This window comes from Geotrypetes seraphini, chromosome 9, assembly GCF_902459505.1.
Source record: "Geotrypetes seraphini chromosome 9, aGeoSer1.1, whole genome shotgun sequence".
Classification (NCBI taxonomy): Eukaryota; Metazoa; Chordata; class Amphibia; order Gymnophiona; family Dermophiidae; genus Geotrypetes; species Geotrypetes seraphini.
In genome coordinates this window covers 120,440,685-120,461,279 of record NC_047092.1, presented here as the reverse complement: position 1 = coordinate 120,461,279, position 20,595 = coordinate 120,440,685, and the positions used below count along the sequence as shown (strand labels likewise).

At 42.2% G+C, this 20,595-nt stretch overlaps 1 protein-coding gene across 2 annotated transcripts in view; it reads left to right on the top strand.

Moving 5' to 3' along the window:
* Positions 1-2,553: 2,553 nt before the first annotated feature.
* KLHL30 (kelch like family member 30) overlaps positions 2,554-20,595 on the top strand; it is a 71,436-nt gene continuing 53,394 nt past the window's right edge. The window contains exons 1-3 of one of the 2 annotated variants that reach the window (XM_033959204.1): positions 2,554-2,615; positions 4,673-5,513; positions 17,434-17,590. In XM_033959204.1, the coding sequence (XP_033815095.1) occupies positions 4,740-5,513; positions 17,434-17,590 (931 nt within the window). In that variant the 5' untranslated portion in view covers positions 2,554-2,615; positions 4,673-4,739. Of the gene's footprint in view, positions 2,691-4,672; positions 5,514-17,433; positions 17,591-20,595 lie in introns of both variants that reach the window. The other variant, XM_033959203.1, reaches the window with a different exon arrangement.

Genomic DNA, 20,595 nt, shown 5'->3' with positions numbered 1-20,595 from the left:
AAAGGTGAGAAAAACTGGGAGGGCCTTCTATATTACTACCACTTATCATTTCTATAGTGCTGCTAGATATACGCAGTTATGTAAATTAGACATGTAAGAGACAGTTCCTGCTCAATAGAGCTGACAATCTAATTAAACAAACAAGACAAATAGGGGTTAAGGAATTTCTTACAGAGGGAATGATAAAACAGACATGGACAGTGGCATGGTAAGGGGGGGACATACTGCCCTGGGCGCTGTCTTAGAGGGGGTGCCGACACCTCTCCACCTCCCATGCCACACTCTTTCCCTTTCTCCCCCACGCCTCTTTAAATCTTTGCCAACGCAAGCAATTTCTCCGGCCTGCTGCTCGCACCAGCCTGCCTCCTCTCTGAAATCAGATTTAAAGATGTATGGGAGGAGGCACAAGTGTGATTGTGTGTGTGGAGGGGGGAGAGTGGAGAAGGAGCAGGGTTGCATGGAAGAAGCAAGGGAGCACCACCGTCCCTCACTATGCCACTGGATAGGGAGACAATGAAGTGACTTGAGGAGAGGGATAATGTGAGTGTAGTGAAAATAAAAAATACCTGCTGGGGAGGGGGGAGGGAGCTAGAAAAGGCCCAGACCCCAGGAGGGCTGTTAAAGACTCCATCGTGAGTCTGACGATGGATCCGGCAGTCACACCAGATCTGCAGTTGTCACAGCCAATTCTGGGCCATTGGAGTGAGTGGGAGCCGGAGGAGCCCTGCAGGATATAGCGATGCTAGAAAAGGTTCAAAGAAGAGCAACCAAGATGATAAAGGGGATGGAACTCCTCTCATATGAGGAAAGACTAAAAAGGTTAGGGCTCTTCAGCTTTGAAAAGAGATGGCTGAGGGGAGATATGATTGAAGTCTACAAAATCCTGAGTGGAGTAGAACGGGTACAAGTGGATCGATTTTTCACTCTGTCAAAAATTGCAAAGACTAGGGGACATTCGATGAAGTTACAGGGAAATACATTTTAAAACCAATAGGAGGAAATATTTTCTCATTCAGGGAATAGTTAAGCTCGGAATGCATTGCCAGAGGTTGTGGTAAGAGCGGATAGTGTAGCTGGTTTTAAGAAGGGTTTGGACATTTATGGGAGGAAAAGTCCATAGCATTGAAAAAAACATGGGGCAAGCCATTGCTGGTGTGGGTGATACTCGTCGCTGATGTTTTGTGTTGCTTGGATCTAACAGTGCAACAACTTCAGCTATATTCTTCTTAACAAATTCACCATCAGAATATGGGTGTTTAGATGAGCAATATTCCATGATATAACAAAATTAGCTTTAGTCGTATCAGCTTTCATACTGGGATGGTTTAGATGGGCTGGAGTGAGATTTGAAGGAGACTTCAGTAGATGGAATCTAAGCACAGTTTTGGGTAGAGCTCTGGGTTTCTGGCCCAGAAATATCTAAGAAAAAGGACAATTTAAATTAAATCATGAATTTATGGAGCATGTACAGTTGGGCAGACTGGATAGACTATTCGAGTCTTTAGCTGCTGTCATTTACTATATTACTGAACATTGTCAACAATGTCTGCTGGCTATTTAGTGATGATTTTAACACAGTTAACTTGTTTTTCTGTAATTCTAATTTAGATGGATAATTGGATAAAATATTTTGTGATTTGTGACCTACCCATCACATGCTGGAGGGCCTCTGTACAAGTGCACCATTTGCTGTCTCCTAGTATTCTGGTCTGCGTGGGCTCACATGACACTTTGCTTTTTTGAGCTTGCATCTGCTGATTCTGCACAAGAGCATTTGCAGAGACCATTGCTGCCCCACACATCATACTCCACCTTTGCCTTTTCAGTTCGAGTGGAGGGCAAAAAAATGACATAGTGGCAGTACTGCTTGAATAAGATCCTCTGGATTCAGGCATATAGGTAGGTACCCACAAACATATGAACCAGCTCTGTGGGTGCTTGTGCACCCCCAATATTGAGCAAACTCTATGACTGTGTTCAGTAATGGGTTAATTTCCATTGAGTTTAATACCCTCAATCATTTTGAGAAGTTGGCTTCTATGGCTGTAGATACTTGAGCACTCTCAATAGTGAGCAAATGATTTAGTCTGTCCAAGGAGGTGTCATTTATAATGGGTTTAGCACCCCCAATCATTCTGAAAAATTGGCTCCTATGCCCACAAAACACAAAGAATTCACCCTATTGGGTGCCTTTTCAAGGTTCTGTGGGGATCCTGAGAAAGTTAAATTGCATTCTTGACTTTCATCTGGCCTTGAAGAATGTTCAGTATAATGATGGCATCAAGTCTGAACCATTCATAGCTCCCCCAATAGTGAAGGAAATAATATCCCCTCTTCTAAAGAAGCAGTGTTACTTCAGAAGGCTTCTTCCCAGCAGCACATCTTTGGATGTGCAGCTTTAAGAGCAGGTGGCCTGGAAACGATAAGCATACCATTCAAATAGCTCCCCTTCTCCTCCTCCTTCCACCAAGTTCCCATGTGTAGGGAATAATCTAAAAATAGACACCGACTAGACTGCTGGTTTAGTCTCTAGCCAAGGACTTAGTGAGATACCGAGTATTATATGAATTTAGAATCCAGTGTGGGCTTCCATTTTTCTTTATTCTCTCTTTCAGGTAGGACAGCTGTATTTTTTACCTGATGTAAGAAACTAAAGGACACACAAGACAGAGAGAATTTCCAAAAGAGAGGTATGAACTGATTTTTATTATTTATTACAGAGGCTTAATATAGATAAGTCAGAGAAAGTTGTCAAGTCATGGGAGAGTGGGGAGAAAGGAGCGGGAAGGCAAAATAAAGAAAGTGGAAAAGAGGAAGGAAGGAAGGAAAGGCAGGAGAAGTAGAGAGGGGGAAACGTGCCAGGGTAGAGGAATGAATGGGGTAGGAAGTTGGAAGGGACTACTGCTAGACTGGAAGTACTAAGAAATCAGAAAGTTATTTGAAAACTGAATGAAGTAGCCAGGTTCTGATTTGTTTCTTGAATTGAGGGAAGGAGTTCCAATGCGATGAGCCAAGGTTGCAAAACACAGAGGCACCATGCTCAAAAGATTTCCATGCTGGTAAGACTCATAAAAGCACAGCCTAGGATTTGTTTTATTTCAAGCTGAGATGAAAACAATCCTGCTGAGGCTTTACAGCCAAGGGTGTTGGGGTTAGGTTTTTTTTTTTGGTAATTTCAGACAGAGCTGAAAACAAAAAAGAACCCTTCTGAGGCTTTGGGCAGTGAGCTCCCTGTTCTCCTCTGCCTGCTCATCTGATCGGGGCTCTGGAACCCCATCAGATGAGCAGGCAGGGGAGAGCACTGGTGGCAGGAGTAGTTGTGGCAGGAGGGGCAGGGGAAAGGAGCTGTGCCCACTGATTTGCTTTTCTGAGCAGGTGCTAGGCACAATTCCCTCTTTTACCAGGCATATGGTATTCTTGAATAACATCCATGCATGATGTGAATTTTTGACCTTTGCAGCTGCTCCTTTTAGTTCCTTTTTTGACATTCTCTTCATATTATCATGGTTTCCTTTTTTAAAGTTAAATGTTATTGTATTAGATTTCCTGTGTGAACTTATTCCAGGGATTATATCAAATCTGATCATGTTATGATCACTGTTATCAAGTGGTCCCAGCACCTTTACCCCTTTCACCAATTCATGCACTCTACTAAGTACTAGGGCAAGAATTGCTATACCTCTTGTTGATTCCTGAACTAGCTGCTTCATAAAGCAGTCCTTGATTTCATCAAGGATTTTTATCTCCCTTATATATCTATTATTGTCGGGATAGTTGAAATCACCCATTATTATTATGTTACCCAGTTTATTAGCCTCCCTAATTTTTGATAACAATTTCAACATCTGTCCGTTAATCCTGGTCAGGCAGATGGTAATACACTCCTATCACTATCCTTTTCCCCTTTACACATGGAATTTCTACTGATAAGGATTCCTAAGTGTGTTTTGGTTCCTGTAGAATTTTCAGTTTATTATTTTTGAAACCTTCCTTAACATATAATGCTACGTCTTCACCAATTCGATCCACCCTATCACTGCAATATAGTTTGTGCCCAGCTATAACAGTGTCCCATTGGCTATCATCCTTCCACCAGGTCTCAGAGATGCCTATTATATCTATCTTTTCATGTAGAGCAATATATTCTAACTCTTCCTTCTTATTTCAAACAATGTTTGTCATATTTACAATTTGCTCAGCAGTTGGCAAGGATAATTTATAATTTACAATGTTTAAAATCAGCCTTCTCTGTATTTAAGAAAACCTGGTCCACAGTGACCTTTATTGCATTAAGAGACAAATGGGATGCCCACTTGCTTCTGTCTCTGGCACCACCATTTTGAAAAATGACAGCACCCAGTCCTACCCGGTGCATCTGCCATATAATTCCCTTATAGCATTAGTATCTTGCAACATAAAGAATAATAAACAGAATTAAAGTTGGTTCAGGTTAAACCGATATTTGCTATGCTTCAAAAAGCAGAAAAAACTGCAGTGGTAATTTTATATAGTTTTGTCAAAACATTTAAGACTATGGGCAGTTCTCAGAATTGAAGGTTGTTTTAAAATCCTTTTAGTCTGGGTTAAATTAAACTGAGTTAAACTAGTCATGCCTTTTTTCTACAATGCTGTGTTGATTCATTCCATTATTTGTTTTATTTTTTTGAGCAAGAGTTGTACCTTCCCAAACGGAAAACCTGGAAATCCCCGCACTCTAATTCCAATACAAAAAAGGCACAATGGTGAGAAACATTGATGACCTGGATTTCTGTCTCCCTTCTCATGCTGAAGCCATCCTGGATGGATTGCAAACCTTGCGCTCTAGTCCACATTTTTCTGATGTCACCCTCCTTGTGGGTGAGAGGGAGTTCCGTTGTCACCGTAGTGTTTTAGCTCTCTGTAGTTATTATTTTCATGCCATGTTTGCTGGAGACTTCATGGAAAGCACTTTAGCCCGTGTGGAGATCAAGGATGTAGATCCTGCTGTTATGGAAACACTGATTGATTTTGCCTATACAGGAAAGCTCACTATTAATCAGGGAAATGTGGAAGGCCTTATTCGGACTGCCAACCAGCTCCATTTTCCAACAATCCGCAAAGTCTGCAGCCGCTATTTGCAGCAACAGATGGATGCTAGCAACTGTTTGGGGATCTGGGAGTTTGGTGAAATGCATGGTTGTTTGGAAGTGACAGCAAAGGTCTGGGCCTTCTTACTGGAGAATTTTGAGACTGTCTCTCATCAGGAGGAGTTTCTCCTTCTCTCTAAAGAGCGTCTGGCAGAATACATGTCCAATGAGCTACTTCAGATTCATGAGGAACAGAGCCGTATCGAGGCCCTACTCCGTTGGGTGAAATATGATGAGGCATCCAGAGGTTCAGACCTTCCTCAGCTTCTAGAGTTGGCTCACTTATCCTCATTAACAGATCAATACCTACAAAACCTGATTTCTTTAGAGCCATTGATCAAAGAATCTGAATCTTGTCAAGCTATTATCTCCAGACACCAAAGCCAGGTGAGTTTTGTGTACCATTCCTTCACTATGTAACTGTTGGGATGAGTGTTGCCTTCACCTATGGACTCTATCCAAATGCCATTTTAAGGAAGGAGAAAAATACTGGAATGCTTTTCATTGTTCTATGATAAACTGAATTCTGTAATTTACTCAATAAAACTGAGTAAAGGCATCTTTGGTTAATACCGTTTTTAATAATGTCATTAGAAAGAAATCCTTAACTAAATTTATGTGATCACAAAAGATGGATTCAGGTTAAAAGAGTAAAAATTTATGTAGAACTGACTACTGAAGCAGAAATCCATTTTTGTGCATCATAGTCCGATATTACTTAATGTGAGAGAACTATATTTATGCATCTTATCTTGCGTGAAAAATACTTCATACAGATTTTTGACATTTAAGCAGTGATTACTAAATGAGAAATAAATGATAAAAAATAATGTAATACAATTTTACCTACAGGCTTGCACCACATTTTGAAAGGAAATTACAATAGGTTGCCTTTGAAAATTACCTTGGGGAAAAGTATTCACAATGATATTTGCACCTGCCTTTTCTGTAGATACATTTTCTATCTGACATAATGTGCATAGATTTGAAAATGTACATCGGTGTCTCTCAAACTGTGTGCCATGGCACAATAGTCTGCCCCAAAGAGATTTTGGGTGTGCCATGAGAGATTCCAGAATTTTACTTTATTCTTAAAAATTCCCTTCATAAGTATACATTATAATAGATGACATGTACATTGCATAAGCAAGAGTCTGTCAATGTTATGAGCATCTGTGTGCATTAGGATGCAACTGCCTAGACAAGCATCATTCGTTGATGTGATTGGTCCTTGAAAACTAACGGTAAGTAATCTTAGTTTTATTTTTTATGCAGTAACTGGAGAAACAAAGCAATCAAGGCTTTGTTATCGTTTGGATATTTTTATCTTTGTAAACTTAGATTGGATCTGATCCGTGTCCTTAGTGAATCTAGCCCTTAGTATTTATACAAGGGTTAAATATTCTTGGCAAGGAACCTAAAAACTGATGTCTTTGCCACTGGATTATTTCTCAAAAATCTGCAAAATAGTAATCATCTGTGTCTTGGTGAGAGGTACAAAAACATTACCAAGTATACCAAAGTCTAAAATATAAAAATTATCAAGTGTTCCTTCCTATCTATTGGGGATGCACTGGAGTTTGGTCCCTCTCAGGTTAGACTGGACTGTCTAAGGCACTTTAGCATGATGAACTTTCCAGGTCCTTCAAACTCCTGTAAAATACTCTCTAGCAGCTTAAACCTTCAGGTAACATGGTTTAGATACACCTCCCCCTCCCCCTTAGTTTATATAAAAAAGTTACTGGCCCCAGCTTTACATCCAAAAATCTCCTTCAAAATTATATGATCTACAAGGGGCCGCAGAAAAGTTCTCAGCCCAACCAAGAAGAGAATGATGTGGAGCCATGACACTTACAAGTTATTCCACACTTTTCTTGACACTTTTCTTGACACTTTTCTTTTCATTTTATATCATTGAAACAAAGTGTCAAGAAAAGTGTGGAATAACTTGTAAGTGTCCTGGCTCCACATCATTCTCTTCTTTGTTGGGCTGAGAACTTTTCAACGGCTCCTCATATTTCTCTTTTCTGTTCCTCTTTTTGCAGTTTGGTCAAGTTGGCCTGGTAAGCCACCTTTCCATTTGTTCAAGGCTTAGTCAGCCCTTGCACCTCTTAGGCTCTAACAGCTCACTCAGCAAATATTGGCAAAATATCTGCTTCTTGGACCCAGGTTAATAAGGCCTTTTACACTTCTCTCAAAAACACAGGGGGGACACACTCCATCAGTGACAGACACTTTGGTCCTCCCTCCATTACATTGTTAGCAGAAAGCATTAACTCCATTAACATGTTAGCTGCTGAATGGAATGGCAAATAAATATGTCCACTGAATAGATAACTTTGAATGACATTCGTGGGCCCACCTCTTACCAAGCTCTTTGCGAAAACCTAGAACTGGCATTTTAGCTATTTAAATTACCAAAGATATGTTTACTTGCTGCAGATTACAAAAACAGACCGTTATGTGATCAGTGTAACCATCAACTGCATGCCTGCTTCTAAATATTGACCCAGTTTTTGGTTTTCATTTTGTTTTAGAAATAAAAGGGGAAAAATCCAGGAAATTCTGTTTGATTTCCTAAGAAAACCATACAAATTAATAGATGCAGAGAGAGCTTTCATAAGATAAGAAGGGGTTTCAATAATAAGCATATCAGTCCTGGTTGGGGGAATGTTTTATTTGTTTGGATTTGTAAAGCACTTTGATTGATTGTTTTTATTAATAAGTAAGTGATATTTAAAAATTTTAATTAAATAAATTAGTTGCAATTTACTTTTTTAGCTGGTCAGATAAGAGTTTTTCAAACTACACATTAGAACATAAGAACATAAGAATTGCCGCTGCTGGGTCAGATCAGTGGTCCATCCTGCCCAGTAATCCGCTCACGCGGTGGCCCTCAGGTCAAAGACCAGTACTCTAAATGAGTCCAGCCTCACCTGCGTATATTCCAGTTTGGCAAGAACTTATCCAACTTTGTTTTGAAACCCTGAAGTGTGTTTTCCCCTATAACAGATTCTGGAAGAGCGTTCCAGTTTTCCACCACTCTCTGGGTGAAGAAGAATTTCCTTATGTTTGTACGGAATCTATCCCCTTTCAACTTTAGAGAGTGCCCTCTCATTCTCCCTACCTTGGAAAGGGTGAACAGTCTGTCTTTATCTACTAAGTCTATTCCCTTCAGTATTTTGAACGTTTCGATCAACTCCCCTCTCAGTCTCCTCTTTTCAAGGGAGAAGAGGCCCAGTTTCTTCTCACTGGACGGCAACTCCTACAGCCCCTTAACCATTTTAGTCGCTCTTCTCTGGACCCTTTCGAGTAGTACTGTGTCTTTCTTCATGTACGGCGACCAGTGCTGGACGCAGTATTCCAGGTGAGGGTGCACCATGGCCCGGTACAGCAGCATGATAACCCTCTCCGATCTGTTCATGATACCCTTTTTAATCATTCCTAGCATTCTGTTCGCCCTTTTCGCCACCGCCACACATTGCACAGACGGCTTCATTGACTTGTCGATCAGAACTCCCAAGTCTCTTTCCTGGGAGGTCTCTCCAAGTACCGCCTCGGACATCCTGTATTCGTGCATGAGATTTTTGTTACCGACATGCATCACCTTACACTTATCCACGTTGAACCTCATTTGCCTTGTCGCAGCCCATTTCTCAAGCATGTTTATGTCACGTTGCAGATCATCACAATCCTCCTGCGTCTTCACTACTCTGAATAGCTTAATATCGTCCACAAATTTAATCACCTCGCTCGTCGTACCAATTTCCAGATCATTTATAAAGATGTTGAAAAGCACAGGTCTAAGCACCGAGCCCTGCGGCACCCCACTGGTGATGCTCTTCCAGTCTGAGTATTGTCCATTTATCCCCACTCTCTGTTTCCTATGCTCCAGCCAGTTTTTGATCCACATGAGTATTTCACCCTTGATTCCATGACTCACAATCTTCCGAAGTAGTCGTTCATGTGGAATCTTGTCGAACGCCTTCTGAAAATCCAGATAAACAATGTCGACTGGATCGCCCTTGTCTATCCCCCTGTTTACCCCCTCGAAGAAGTGCAGCAAGCTTGTCAGACAAGATCTGCCTTTGCTGAAGCCATGCTGGCTGGTCCTCATCAGACCGTGTCCATCAAGGTGATCAATGATGCAGTCCTTTATCAGCACCTCCATCTTTCCCGATACTGAGGTCAGACTCACCAGTCTGTAGTTTCCCGGATCTCCCCTTGAACCCTTTTTGAAAATTGGTGTAACATTTGCCACCTTCCAGTCTTCCAGAATCTTCCCCGATTTGATTGACAGGTTGGCTATTAGTTGAAGCAATTCAGCTATAGTCCCTTTCAGTTCCTTGATGACCCTCAGATGGATGCCATCCAGTCCCGGGGATTTGTCGCTCTTTAGCCTATCAATCTGTCTGCATACCTCTTCCAGATTGACTATCAGCCCTGTCAGTTTCCCGTCTTTGTTTCCAGAATAGAGCCTGATGGGTTCCGGTATGTTGCGTATATCCTCTTCGATAAATACAGATGCAAAAAATGTGTTCAATTTTTCAGCGATTTCTTTATCTTCCTTTAGTATTCCCTTTATTCCATGGTCATCCAATGGCCCCACCGCTTCCTTCGCAGGTTGTTTCCCCTTAATGTATCGAAAGAATGGCTTGAAGTTTTTCGCCTCTGTAAGGTTTGTTAGTGGATGGCCCCCACAATGTATGGTTGGTGGGATTATATTAGAGGCGCCCTTACAAACGCCAGGTCCCAGGTTCAGTTCCCTCACTGAAGATTCACCAGGAGTAGAATTCAATAAGAAACACAGCCAGAGGTGATTGCATAAAGAATATATTATAGAAATAAGCTTACAGAAAAGCAATATTTATAAGCATTACAATTAAGCATTACAATTAAGTAAGCAGTTTCCCTGCCTTACAGAGTTCAGAGGCAAAGACACAGAGAGTCTGAAGTTCTAAGGAGAGCAAGAGAGAGAGAGAGAGAGAAAGCGGGATGGGGTGATGGTCTAAGTTTCGGGTTCCATAGATAAAGAGAAGGATAGACAGAGAGATAGACAGAGAAAGAGATAGCTCAAGAGAAACAAGAGAGGACCACAGTGCCAAGAGCCAAGAGAGGGGGGTGATGCTGCAAGGGGGCTTTTATAGTTTGGAAACTTATTCTAAAAACCAGAATCTATTGAGCTTCAATAGAAGTTAAATCTCCCCCCTCCTTCGTAGACAGGAGAAAAATAGGCTGTAGTCATATGTAATTTCCAGTCTGTCTCTGACAATAGTTTCTGATTAACTTTAGTTATCTGTGCACCTGGACCCATTGTCCTAAGCACCCTCTTAATCAGACATTAACACCTTTTAGCTAATCATGATTTAATCAGGGCTACTTAAAACAGTCTCCCTGCCCTCAGGGTCTATCTGCATTCACATGCCAGAGTCAGATTGATATAAGAACATAAGAACTGCCATCTCCGGATCAGACCCATGGTCCGGCGATCCGCACACGCGGAGGCCCAGTCAGGTATACACCTGATATAGTTTTAGTCACCCATATCCCTCTATGCCTCTCGTAAGGAGATGTGCATCTAATTTGCCTTTGAATCCTAGCACAGTGGATTCCTTAATAACCTCCTTTGGGAGAGCATTCCAGGCGTCTACCACTCGCTGCGTGAAGCAGAACTTCCTGACATTTGTCCTGGACTTGTCCCCCCTTAGCTTCAAACCATGTCCTCTTGTCCGTGTCATGTTGGACAATGTAAATAATTTATTTTCCTGCTCTATTTTATCGATGCCTTTCAGTATTTTGAACGTCTCAATCATGTCCCCTCGCAGCCTCCTCTTCTCAAGGGAGAACAGTCCCAGTTTCTTGAGTCGTTCCTCATATTCCAAGCTCTCCATACCTCTTATTAGCTTCGTTGCTTGTCTCTGCACCCTCTCCAGCAGTTTTATATCCTTCTTTAGGTTGGGAGACCAATGTTGGACACAGTATTCCAAGTGTGGTCTGACCATTGCTCTATAAAGCGGCATTATGACTTTCTTCGATCTACTCGTGATTCCTTTCTTTATCATGCCTAACATTCTGTTTGCTTTCTTTGCCGCTGCTGCGCATTGTGCCGATGGCTTCAGGGTCCTATCTATCAGTACACCCAGGTCCTTTTCTTGTTCGCTCTTACCCAGAGTTGCGCCTGACATTCTATACTCGTGTTCCTTATTCTTACTACCTAAATGCATTACTTTGCATTTCTCCACATTGAACTTCATCTGCCATTGCTCTGCCCATTTCTCTAACTGATACAAGTCGCTCTGGAGTTACTCGCTATCCTCCTGCGATCTGATTGTCCGGCATAGCTTTGTGTCGTCTGCAAACTTAATGATCTCACTGGATATTCCGTCTTCCAGGTCATTGATATAAATATTAAATAGGATCGGCCCAAGTACCGAGCCAATGGGGCACACCACTAATCACTTTCTCCCAATCTGAGAACTTCCCATTTATGCCCACTCTCTTCTTTCTGTTTTCCAGCCATTTGCCTATCCACCTTTGTATATCTCCCTCTATTCCATGGCTTTGTAGTTTCCGGAGAAGTCTTTCATGTGGAACTTTGTCGAACGCTTTCTGGAAGTCCAAATATATTATGTCCAACGGCATTCCACTATCAATTTGCTTGTTCACGGTCTCAAAAAATTGAAGTAAATTCGTTAAACATGATTTCCCTTTCTTGAACCCATGTTGACTGGGTTTCAGCAAGTCGTGTGTATCTAAGTGCCGGACTATGCTATCCTTGATCAGTGCTTCAACCATCTTTCCAGGGACAGACGTAAGGCTCACAGGTCTGTAGTTGCCCGGTTCTCCTCTTGATCCTTTTTTGAAAATTGGCATGATGTTCGCTATCTTCCAGTCGTCTGGTATCTGTCCAGTTCTGATTGTCAGATTGGCAAGTTTTTGCAATAACTCTCCGATTTCAACCTTCAATTCCTTTAAGACTCTCGGGTGAATTCCATCCGGTCCAGGGGATTTGTCACTTTTAAGTTTGTCGATCTGGTAGTATATCTGGTCCAACTCCACTTCAACTGTGGTGAGGCTGTCTTCTATTACTCCACTAAACACTTTCACTGCTTCTGGTATTTTTGCAGTATCCTCCTCCGTAAAGACGGACGCAAAGAAGGAATTTAGTTTGTCTGCAATTTGTTTATCTTCCTTGATGTACCCTTTTCTTCCCTGGTTTTGCAGGTTTTTTCTCTTTCACGTATCTAAAGAAGGGCTTGAAGTTTTTGGCCTCTTGCACTATTTTTTCCTCATAGTCCTTTTTGGCATCCCTCACCGCCTTGTGACATTTCTTCTGATCATATTTATGTTTTTTCCATGCTTCGGTTGTTTTCATGTGTTTCCATTTTTTGAAAGAGTCCTTCTTTTCTTTTATTGCTTCCCTCACCTGTCTGGTAAGCCATGCCGGTTCTCCCTTACCTTTTGTTCTCCCTTCTTTGGAAATCCTCGGAATGTGGAGATTTTGTGCTTCTGTGATAGTATTTTTCAGTAGGGACCATGCCTGGTCTACCGTTTCAAGTTTGTCCACCTTTTTCTTGAGTAGTTGTTTCACCATGGCTCTCATTAGTTATGCCAACTGAAAATGCTGAATGCTAGCAATAGCTATGCTTACAGCCTCCTTGGCTATTTTTTCCTTGTAGTCTCTTTTGGCTCCTTTTACCGCCTTATGGCACCTGCGTTGATGTTGTTTGTGCTTATTCCAGTTTTCATCCGTTTTTGACCTTTTCCATTCCATAAATGAGGTTTTCTTATCTCTGATCGCTTCTTTCACCTCTACAGTGAGCCACGCCAGTTCTTTGTTCTTTTTCCTCATGAATCCTTTGTTGATATGTGGTATATGAAGATCTTGCGCCTCGGTGACTGTGTCCTTGAAAAGGGACCAAGCCTGCTCTAGCGTTTTTACAGCGCTTATCCTCTTCTTAATCTTCTTCCCCACCATGAGTCTCATCCCTTCGTAATTCCCTTTATGTAAATTCAATGCCGTGGCCGTTGTTCTGGTCCAATGTTATGCCCCTATATCCAGGTTGAAGCGGATCATGTGATCGCTGTTTCCCAGCGTTCCTTCTACTTCTACATCTTGTGCCGGTCCTCGTAGTCCATTTAGAATTAAGTCCAGTATTGCATTTCCTCTAGTATTTTCCTTGACAAGTTGTTCCAGGAAGCAATCGCCTACAGCATCCAGGAACTTGGTCTCCCTAGCGCAGCCGGAGGTGCCTAGGTTCCAGTCTATCCCCTGATAGTTGAAGTCACCCATGATAACTGTGTTGCCTCCCTTGCAGTTGCATTTAATCTCGTCCGTCATTTCTCCATCAATTTCCTCGGACTGCCCTGGGGGTCGGTAGTAGATGCCAATCTTCATTTCCAGTCCATTCGTTTCCGGAAATTTGACCCGTAGAGACTCTAACTTATCTGTCAGTTGTGGCGTGCTCTCTCCAGTGGATTCAATTCCTTCTTTGACGTATATGGCAATGCCCCACCTTTTTGAGCCACTCTGTCTCTGCGGTATAGCTTGTATCCCGGTATCACAGTGTCTCAGATGTTTCCGTGATTCTGATGATGTAACGTTATCTTTTTGTGCCATTGCTTCTAATTCACCCATCTTATTCCTTAGGCTTCTTGTGTTTGTGTACAAACACGAGTTTGTGGCCTGATCCCTTCTTGCACTTTCTTCCCTCTTGTGTCCCTATCGGTCTGTCTTGCCTATGATCTGGTGAGTCTTCCTCTATATCTTCCTGCATGGTATCCTCCGATGAGTCTCCCTCTCTATCTTCCTGTACGGTATCCTCTGGGTATACCGGTTCCCGAACCATCGATTCTTTCTCTTGGTCGACTGTCAGCTTTCCCCTTCTTCCTTCTCAACTTCTCTCTTGAAGTTGCTTGCAAGTAACCTTGTTCCCTCTCTGCTAAGGTGGAGTCCGTCCTTCCTGTACAGCTTTCTCTTCCCCCAGAACATTGTCCAGTTGCGCACAAAGTGGAATCCTTCTTCCTCACACCAGCGGCGCATCCACGTGCTGACTCCTTGCAGCTCTATCTGCCTCTTCTCGTTGGCCCTGGGTACCAGTAGGATCTCCAAGATACCAGTAGGATCTCCAAGAACGCTATCCTCTGTGTTCTGGTCTTCAGCTTCCTTCCTAGCATCCGGAACTGGTCCTTCAGTGCTTCTCTGTTGTAGTTCCTGCTACTCACGTTGTTCGTCCCCACATGGATCATCACCGCTGTATCTTCTTCTTCCACACTGTTGATGATCCTGTCGATGCGGCTCACAATGTCTTCAATCTTGGATCCTGGTAGGCAGTCGATCCAGTCTTCCTCCTGCTATGTGGCTGTCGACTTGTCTGATGATGGAGTCCCCCACGACAATTGCTGTCCTTGACCTCTCTATCTTCTGTTGATTCTCCATTTTCTTTCTTCAGGCAATATGAGATAGTATAAGAGAATTATTTTGTACTTGGCTCAGCAGGAGAATCACTCAGCTTCACACATTACTTACCAAGGATGAGTACGACCCTAAAGCTGAAGAATGAACATATGGACCCAATCATCCAGTTGTACCACGGATGAAAGTTTAACTTCAGCTTCAGGATAAATGGTCTCAGATATTTCAATATACAGGGTAAATAGGAATATAGATATAAGGTTGTGGGATCTAGATTAGAGAATGACATGGGGAAAAATTTTTCCCTGTCCCCATTGGAACTCAATTTCCCTGCCTCATTCCCGCGAGTTTTATCGCTGTCCCTGTCCTATTCCTGTAAGCTCTGCTTTAACTACACAAGCCTCAAATACTTATGATTTTAAAGTGTTTGAGGCTTGTGCAGATGAGGACAGAGCTTGTAGGAATGGAGCAGTGACAAGAAAAGAACTCACAGGGGCAGGATGGGAAAATGATTTCCCGTGAGGATAGGGAAAAATTTGTCTCTATGTCATTCTCTAGTCTAAATGTTTAGATAGGCTGTGCAATTTCAGCAGATGCTATAGACCACAGTTCTTCAACCGCCGGTCCGCGGACCGGTGTCGGTCCGCAGGAAATTTTTGCCGGTCCGCACAGGGCCGGCAAGATCAACATCTGAAGTCTGCGCTGGGCCGGAGAGATCTTGGGGAGCCTCCAACAGTGGCTTTCTCCCCTCTCTGCAGCTCTCCTTTACTTCCCAGCGCAGCAATTCACGAAGGCAGCCTCGGGGCTTTTGCTGAGTCGCGGCTGCCTCTGATGATGCAACTTCCTCTTTCCTCAGAGGCGGCGCGACCTCACAAAGGACCCGAGGCTGCCTTCCTGAATCGCTGAACTGGGAAGTAAGAAGAGCTGCTGGGAAGGGAGAAAACCACTATCAGAGTCTGGGAAGCTGCTGGGCAAGGGAAAAAAAGGGACAGCTGCTACTGGAGAGGGAGAAAGAGAGATGCTTCTGGGAGGGGAGGAGGGAAATGAATCTGGGAAGCTGCTGGGCAAGGGAAAAAAGGGACAGCTGCTACTGGAGAGGGAGAAGGAGAGATGCTGCTGGGAGGGGAGGAGGGAAATGAATCTGGGAAGCTGCTGGGCAAGGAAAAAAAGGGACAGCTGCTACTGGAGAGGGAGAAGGAGAGATGCTGCTGGGAGGGGAGGAGGGAATGAATCTGGGAAGCTGCTGGGCAAGGGAAAAAAAGGGACAGCTGCTACTGGAGAGGGAGAAGGAGAGATGCTGCTGGGAGGGGAGGAAGGGAAGAGAGTTACTGCTGGACAGGAGGAGGAGGGAAGGGAGAATGAAAAAAGGAAGGAAACAGCTGGCAGAGAGATTAGAGGAGGGGAAGGGGAGACACAGGCATGAGAAAGTAGAGAGATTGATGATAGGAAGGGGTCAGCAGAAAAATAAGCAGAGAGGGACAACGATGATAGATCTGGTGTAGGAGAAATAAAAATGAAGAGATCAGTGAAGCTGGAATGAATCATGTAAAAAGGAGAGAGGGGGCACAAGCTGGATGAAAAGGGGAGAGGGGCATAGAAAGAAGACAGATACCATATGGAAGGGGGAGAGGTCAGACAGTGGATGGAAGGGACAGATGCTGGATTGAAGAGACAGAGTGGGCAGACGGTGGAAGGAAGAGAGTGAAAAGAAGATTGAAAGCAGAAACCAGAGACGACAAAAGGTAGAAAAAAATAATTTTATTTCTATTTTGTGATTAGAATATATCAGATTTGAATATATATCCTGCTAGAGCTGGTGTTAGACATAACTGGGGACTGCAAAACCCAGGCAGTGCTTCTTTAGCTTCCAGCTGGCTTAGGGCGCTCTCTGACCAGGGGGCAGTTGCCCTAGTTGCACTCCCCTAAAACTATTCCTGTCATTGCCCTAGTTGCACTCCCCTAAAACTATTCCTGTCATGTGTGACTGCAGTATTCTGTTAGCATGATATTTCTGTGTAGCATTCTGTAATAATTTGGCTTGTTCAGTTTTCTTGATAGTAGAGGGGATATATGTGAAGGGGAGGGGAGACAGGGGTTTTGTTGATCCTTGCTCTGAATTATTTGTATTTATAAAATGACAATTGTACAGAATATTGTTTCTTTTTATACTTTAATAAAATACATTCAATATAAAATCATAACTGAGGCTTGTGTGGATGGGATCAGATGATTTGTGGGGACCGAGCTCGCGGAGATGGGGCAGAAACGGGGTTTTTAAATTTTAGTCCTAGTAGTTTGCCGGTCCACAAAATAATTCTTTTTTTTCTGCCGGTCCACGGGTGTAAAAAGGTTGAAGAACACTGCTATAGACTTCAAAACAACCCACTATTGAACCTAAATTAGCATAGACTTTTTTTTTTGGGGGGGGGTGAAGGTTGGAAGGAGATTGCAAAAGTACATGATATTTTAGTAAAAAACAAAATGCCCCTAGAAAACAGAGGTATAAGTGTTTATGGGTATGTTTTCCTTAGATACTTTTTGAAATGAGGATATACATATAGAGTACTATCATTTGAAGCAAAGCCAGTGGGTGAAAAGTACTCATGGACTTTCAAGCAATAGACAAATGGCCATCATTATGGGCTCCTTTTACAAAGGTGCTCTAGCGTTTTTAGCACATGCACCGAATTAGCACGCACTACCCATAAAAACTACTGCCTGCTCAAGAGAGGCGGTAGCGGCTAGCACACGCTATTCCGCAATTTAAGGCCCTAACACACCTTTGTAAAAGGTAATGAAAATAGAAGTTACAAGTTTTAATATATCCAAAAAAAGGGAGAGATGCTAGCAAACATCTGTGGTTCCAAATAGTTAACTATATTTTCATCCTAGGTCAATGAGTCAGTTGTCCTGAGGACACTATCTGTCCAACCTCAAAAGCTACAGGAGGTGTTGGTGGTTGTGGGAGGCCGTGCCCTGGAAGAGACAGATGAAGAAGAAGATCCTCCACCAAACTCTAGAAATTTTACTTTCTATAATACCAAGAACAGTAAGTAGCCACCTATAAAGCAAAATAATTTATGGTGATTTGTAAACAAATAAAACCAAACCATCTACAATTATAGATATGGGTCAGTGTTCTAGATTTAATATACAGTAGTAACATAGTAACTATTTAAACACAGAGGAACCTTAAATAGAAAGAAGATAGGATCCTAAATTAACCTTATGGGGGCTATTGTGTTATGATGAGTAGCTGTGGTACTTTGTCGGCAACTCCAGCAATGAATAATAATAATTTTATTTTTATATACTACCAAACCTTCAGTTCGAGGCAATAAGAAAAAGCTGGACATAAAGCAAATTACAATATTCGTCAAATGGTTTCCCAGAAAAAATACAAATTACAATTAATTCAAAATCAGAATCAAAATTAATTAATTAGTCTCAAAGGCAGTTCCAAATAAGTAGAAGTAAAAGTTTAATATACAAGAATCATGCTCAAATATATCATAAAAGATTTAAAAAAAAAATACAATGGCATGCAGATTTCTACAGTCTATGTCCTACATATGGCAACACAGATCAGGATGGGCAGAACTGAGTTTCAGCATCAACTTTAGTGGTTGGGAAACATGGCCAATGCCAGAACAAAGATTTACACTCTGGGCAGGATTCTGTAAACAGTGCCTAAATTGGGAGCTGCCTACAAAAATGGTGCCGGCTGCATGTCAGTCACTTTTAAACTCTGTCTAATCTTCAAGGCCCTCAGAGGAAATGGCCCAGAGTACTTGAAGAACAAGGATCTTCCTTTATACAACTTCAAGGTCACTAAGGTCCTTCTGAGGAGTATCCCTAACCACCCTCTTTCCAAAGGATATCACATGATGATACCTGCTCCATCTTTGCTTACATCCTAAGCTGTCTATTAAAATGCCTTAGATATGGATAGAAGTGAGGCAATAAAAACCCTCTATAGCTTTAGCATAAGCTCTTTTAATAGGTCATCAGATGTGCTTTCCGCATTTGATCACTTTTAATCAACTAAAAAAGTACAGTACTTATCTTGTTCACTCTGGTCCCCAAACAACATAGTAGACTAGAGTGCATATGATAAATGCTTTTTAGTACATCTATTAAAATGAGAATTTTTGATCATATCTAATACTGTATATAAATTAATAAAATGTATGATAAAAGCATATATATAAAGCATAGAAGTATAGCATATGAATAAAATGCATAAAAAAAGCACATAAAATTGGATTAATAATAAGTGCTAAGTAACAAATAAACTTTTGAACTCGTGCACATAGTGTTAACTGTGAAACATCCCCAGGCTCCCTTTGTGTGAGTTTAGTGAGAAACCAATACACAACTAAGTGTTAACGGTGAAAAATAATAACAAATATAACTCACTCATAGAGTCGTTAAAGGCTGTCTCTACCCCTCATCCAGGGGGTAAAAAGCAGCGTCCAAAAGGGGGGTAGAGACAGCCTTTAACAACTCTATGAGTGAGTTATATTTGTTATTATTTTTCACCATTAACACTTAGTTGTGTATTGGTATCTCACTAAACTCACACAAAGGGAGCCTGGGGATGTTTCAGTTAACACCCTGTCTGGGTGTATATTTGTGACAGCTGGAGCTTTAGGGGCTCTGTCCCCATTGCAGACTGTGTGACTGAGGGCTCCCTTTCACTATTATCAATTTAATTGCATTGCTGTTTATTTGATAGTGAGCGGTTTGGGCTGTCTCTCCCCCTCGCCCTTTTGTTTCTGTTGGGGCGTAGGGAGATTCTCTCTTTTTTTGTCATTGTTCTCTCTCCCTCTTTAAGGGTTTGTTTTGCCTTCCTTTACAGAAACCATGCTGGCTTGTTCTCATCAGATTATTTTTTTCTATATGCTCATTGATACTTTCCTTGATCAATGATTCGGCCATCTTCCCCGGAACTGAGGTTAAGCTCACCGGTCTGTAGTTTCCTGGGTCGCCTCTCGATCCTTTTTTGAAGATAGGTGTAACATTTGTTATCCTCCAGTCCTCCAGGATTACCCCTGTTCTCAAGGATAGATTACAAATCTGCCGCAGTAACTCCACTGTTTCGTCTCTGAGCTCTTTCAGTATTCTCAGGTGGATTCCGTCTGGGCCTGGAGATTTGTCATTTTTTAATCTATCTGCTTGAGTACGTCTTCGAGGTTTACCTCCATGCATGATCATTTTACCTCTTGATCCCCGTTGAAGATTTTTTCCGGTTCCAGCACGTTGGATGTGTCTTCTCTTGTAAAGACCGACGAGAAGAACATGTTTAGTCTGTCAGCCACCTCTTTTTCCTCCTTCACCACTCCCTTCTTGTCTCCCTCATCAGAGGTCCCACCTCCTCCTTTCATATATCGGACAAATGGTTTAAATTTTGTGCTCCCTTGGCTAGTCTCTCCTCGTATTCTTTCTTTACTTTTCTGACCACTCGGCGACATTCTTTTTGTTGCTTCCTGTGCTCTTTCCAATTTTCATCAGTTTTGTCCTTCTTCCACTTCCAAAATGATTTTTTCTTGTCTCCTATCACTTTCTTTACTTCATTGGTTATCCGTACCGGGTTTTTTGTATGATTCTTTTTGCATCCTTTCCTAAATCTGGGTATATACAGGTTTTGTGCCTCGTTTACCGTGTCTTTGAATAAGGACCAGGTTTGCTCCACAGTCTGTGCTTTCTTGGTGCTGTTTCTGAGTTTCTTCCTCACCATTTGTCTCATGGCATCATAGTTCCCTTTCTTGAAGTTAAACGTTGTTGCATTGGTTCTCTTCCCTTTTGGTAATCCTATTTCCATTTTGAACTGGATCATGTTGTGATCACTGTTTCCTAATGGTCCCACTACTTCCACTCCCTTTGCGGGTCCTTTCAGCCCGTTGAGCATTGGATCCAGAATCGCTGACCCTCTCGTTGGTTCCTTGACAAGTTGTTCCATGAAGCAGTCCCGTACAGCCTCCAGGAACTCCGTTTCCTTTGTAAATTTTGAAATTCCAAGACTCCAGTCTATACCGGGATAGTTGAAATCTC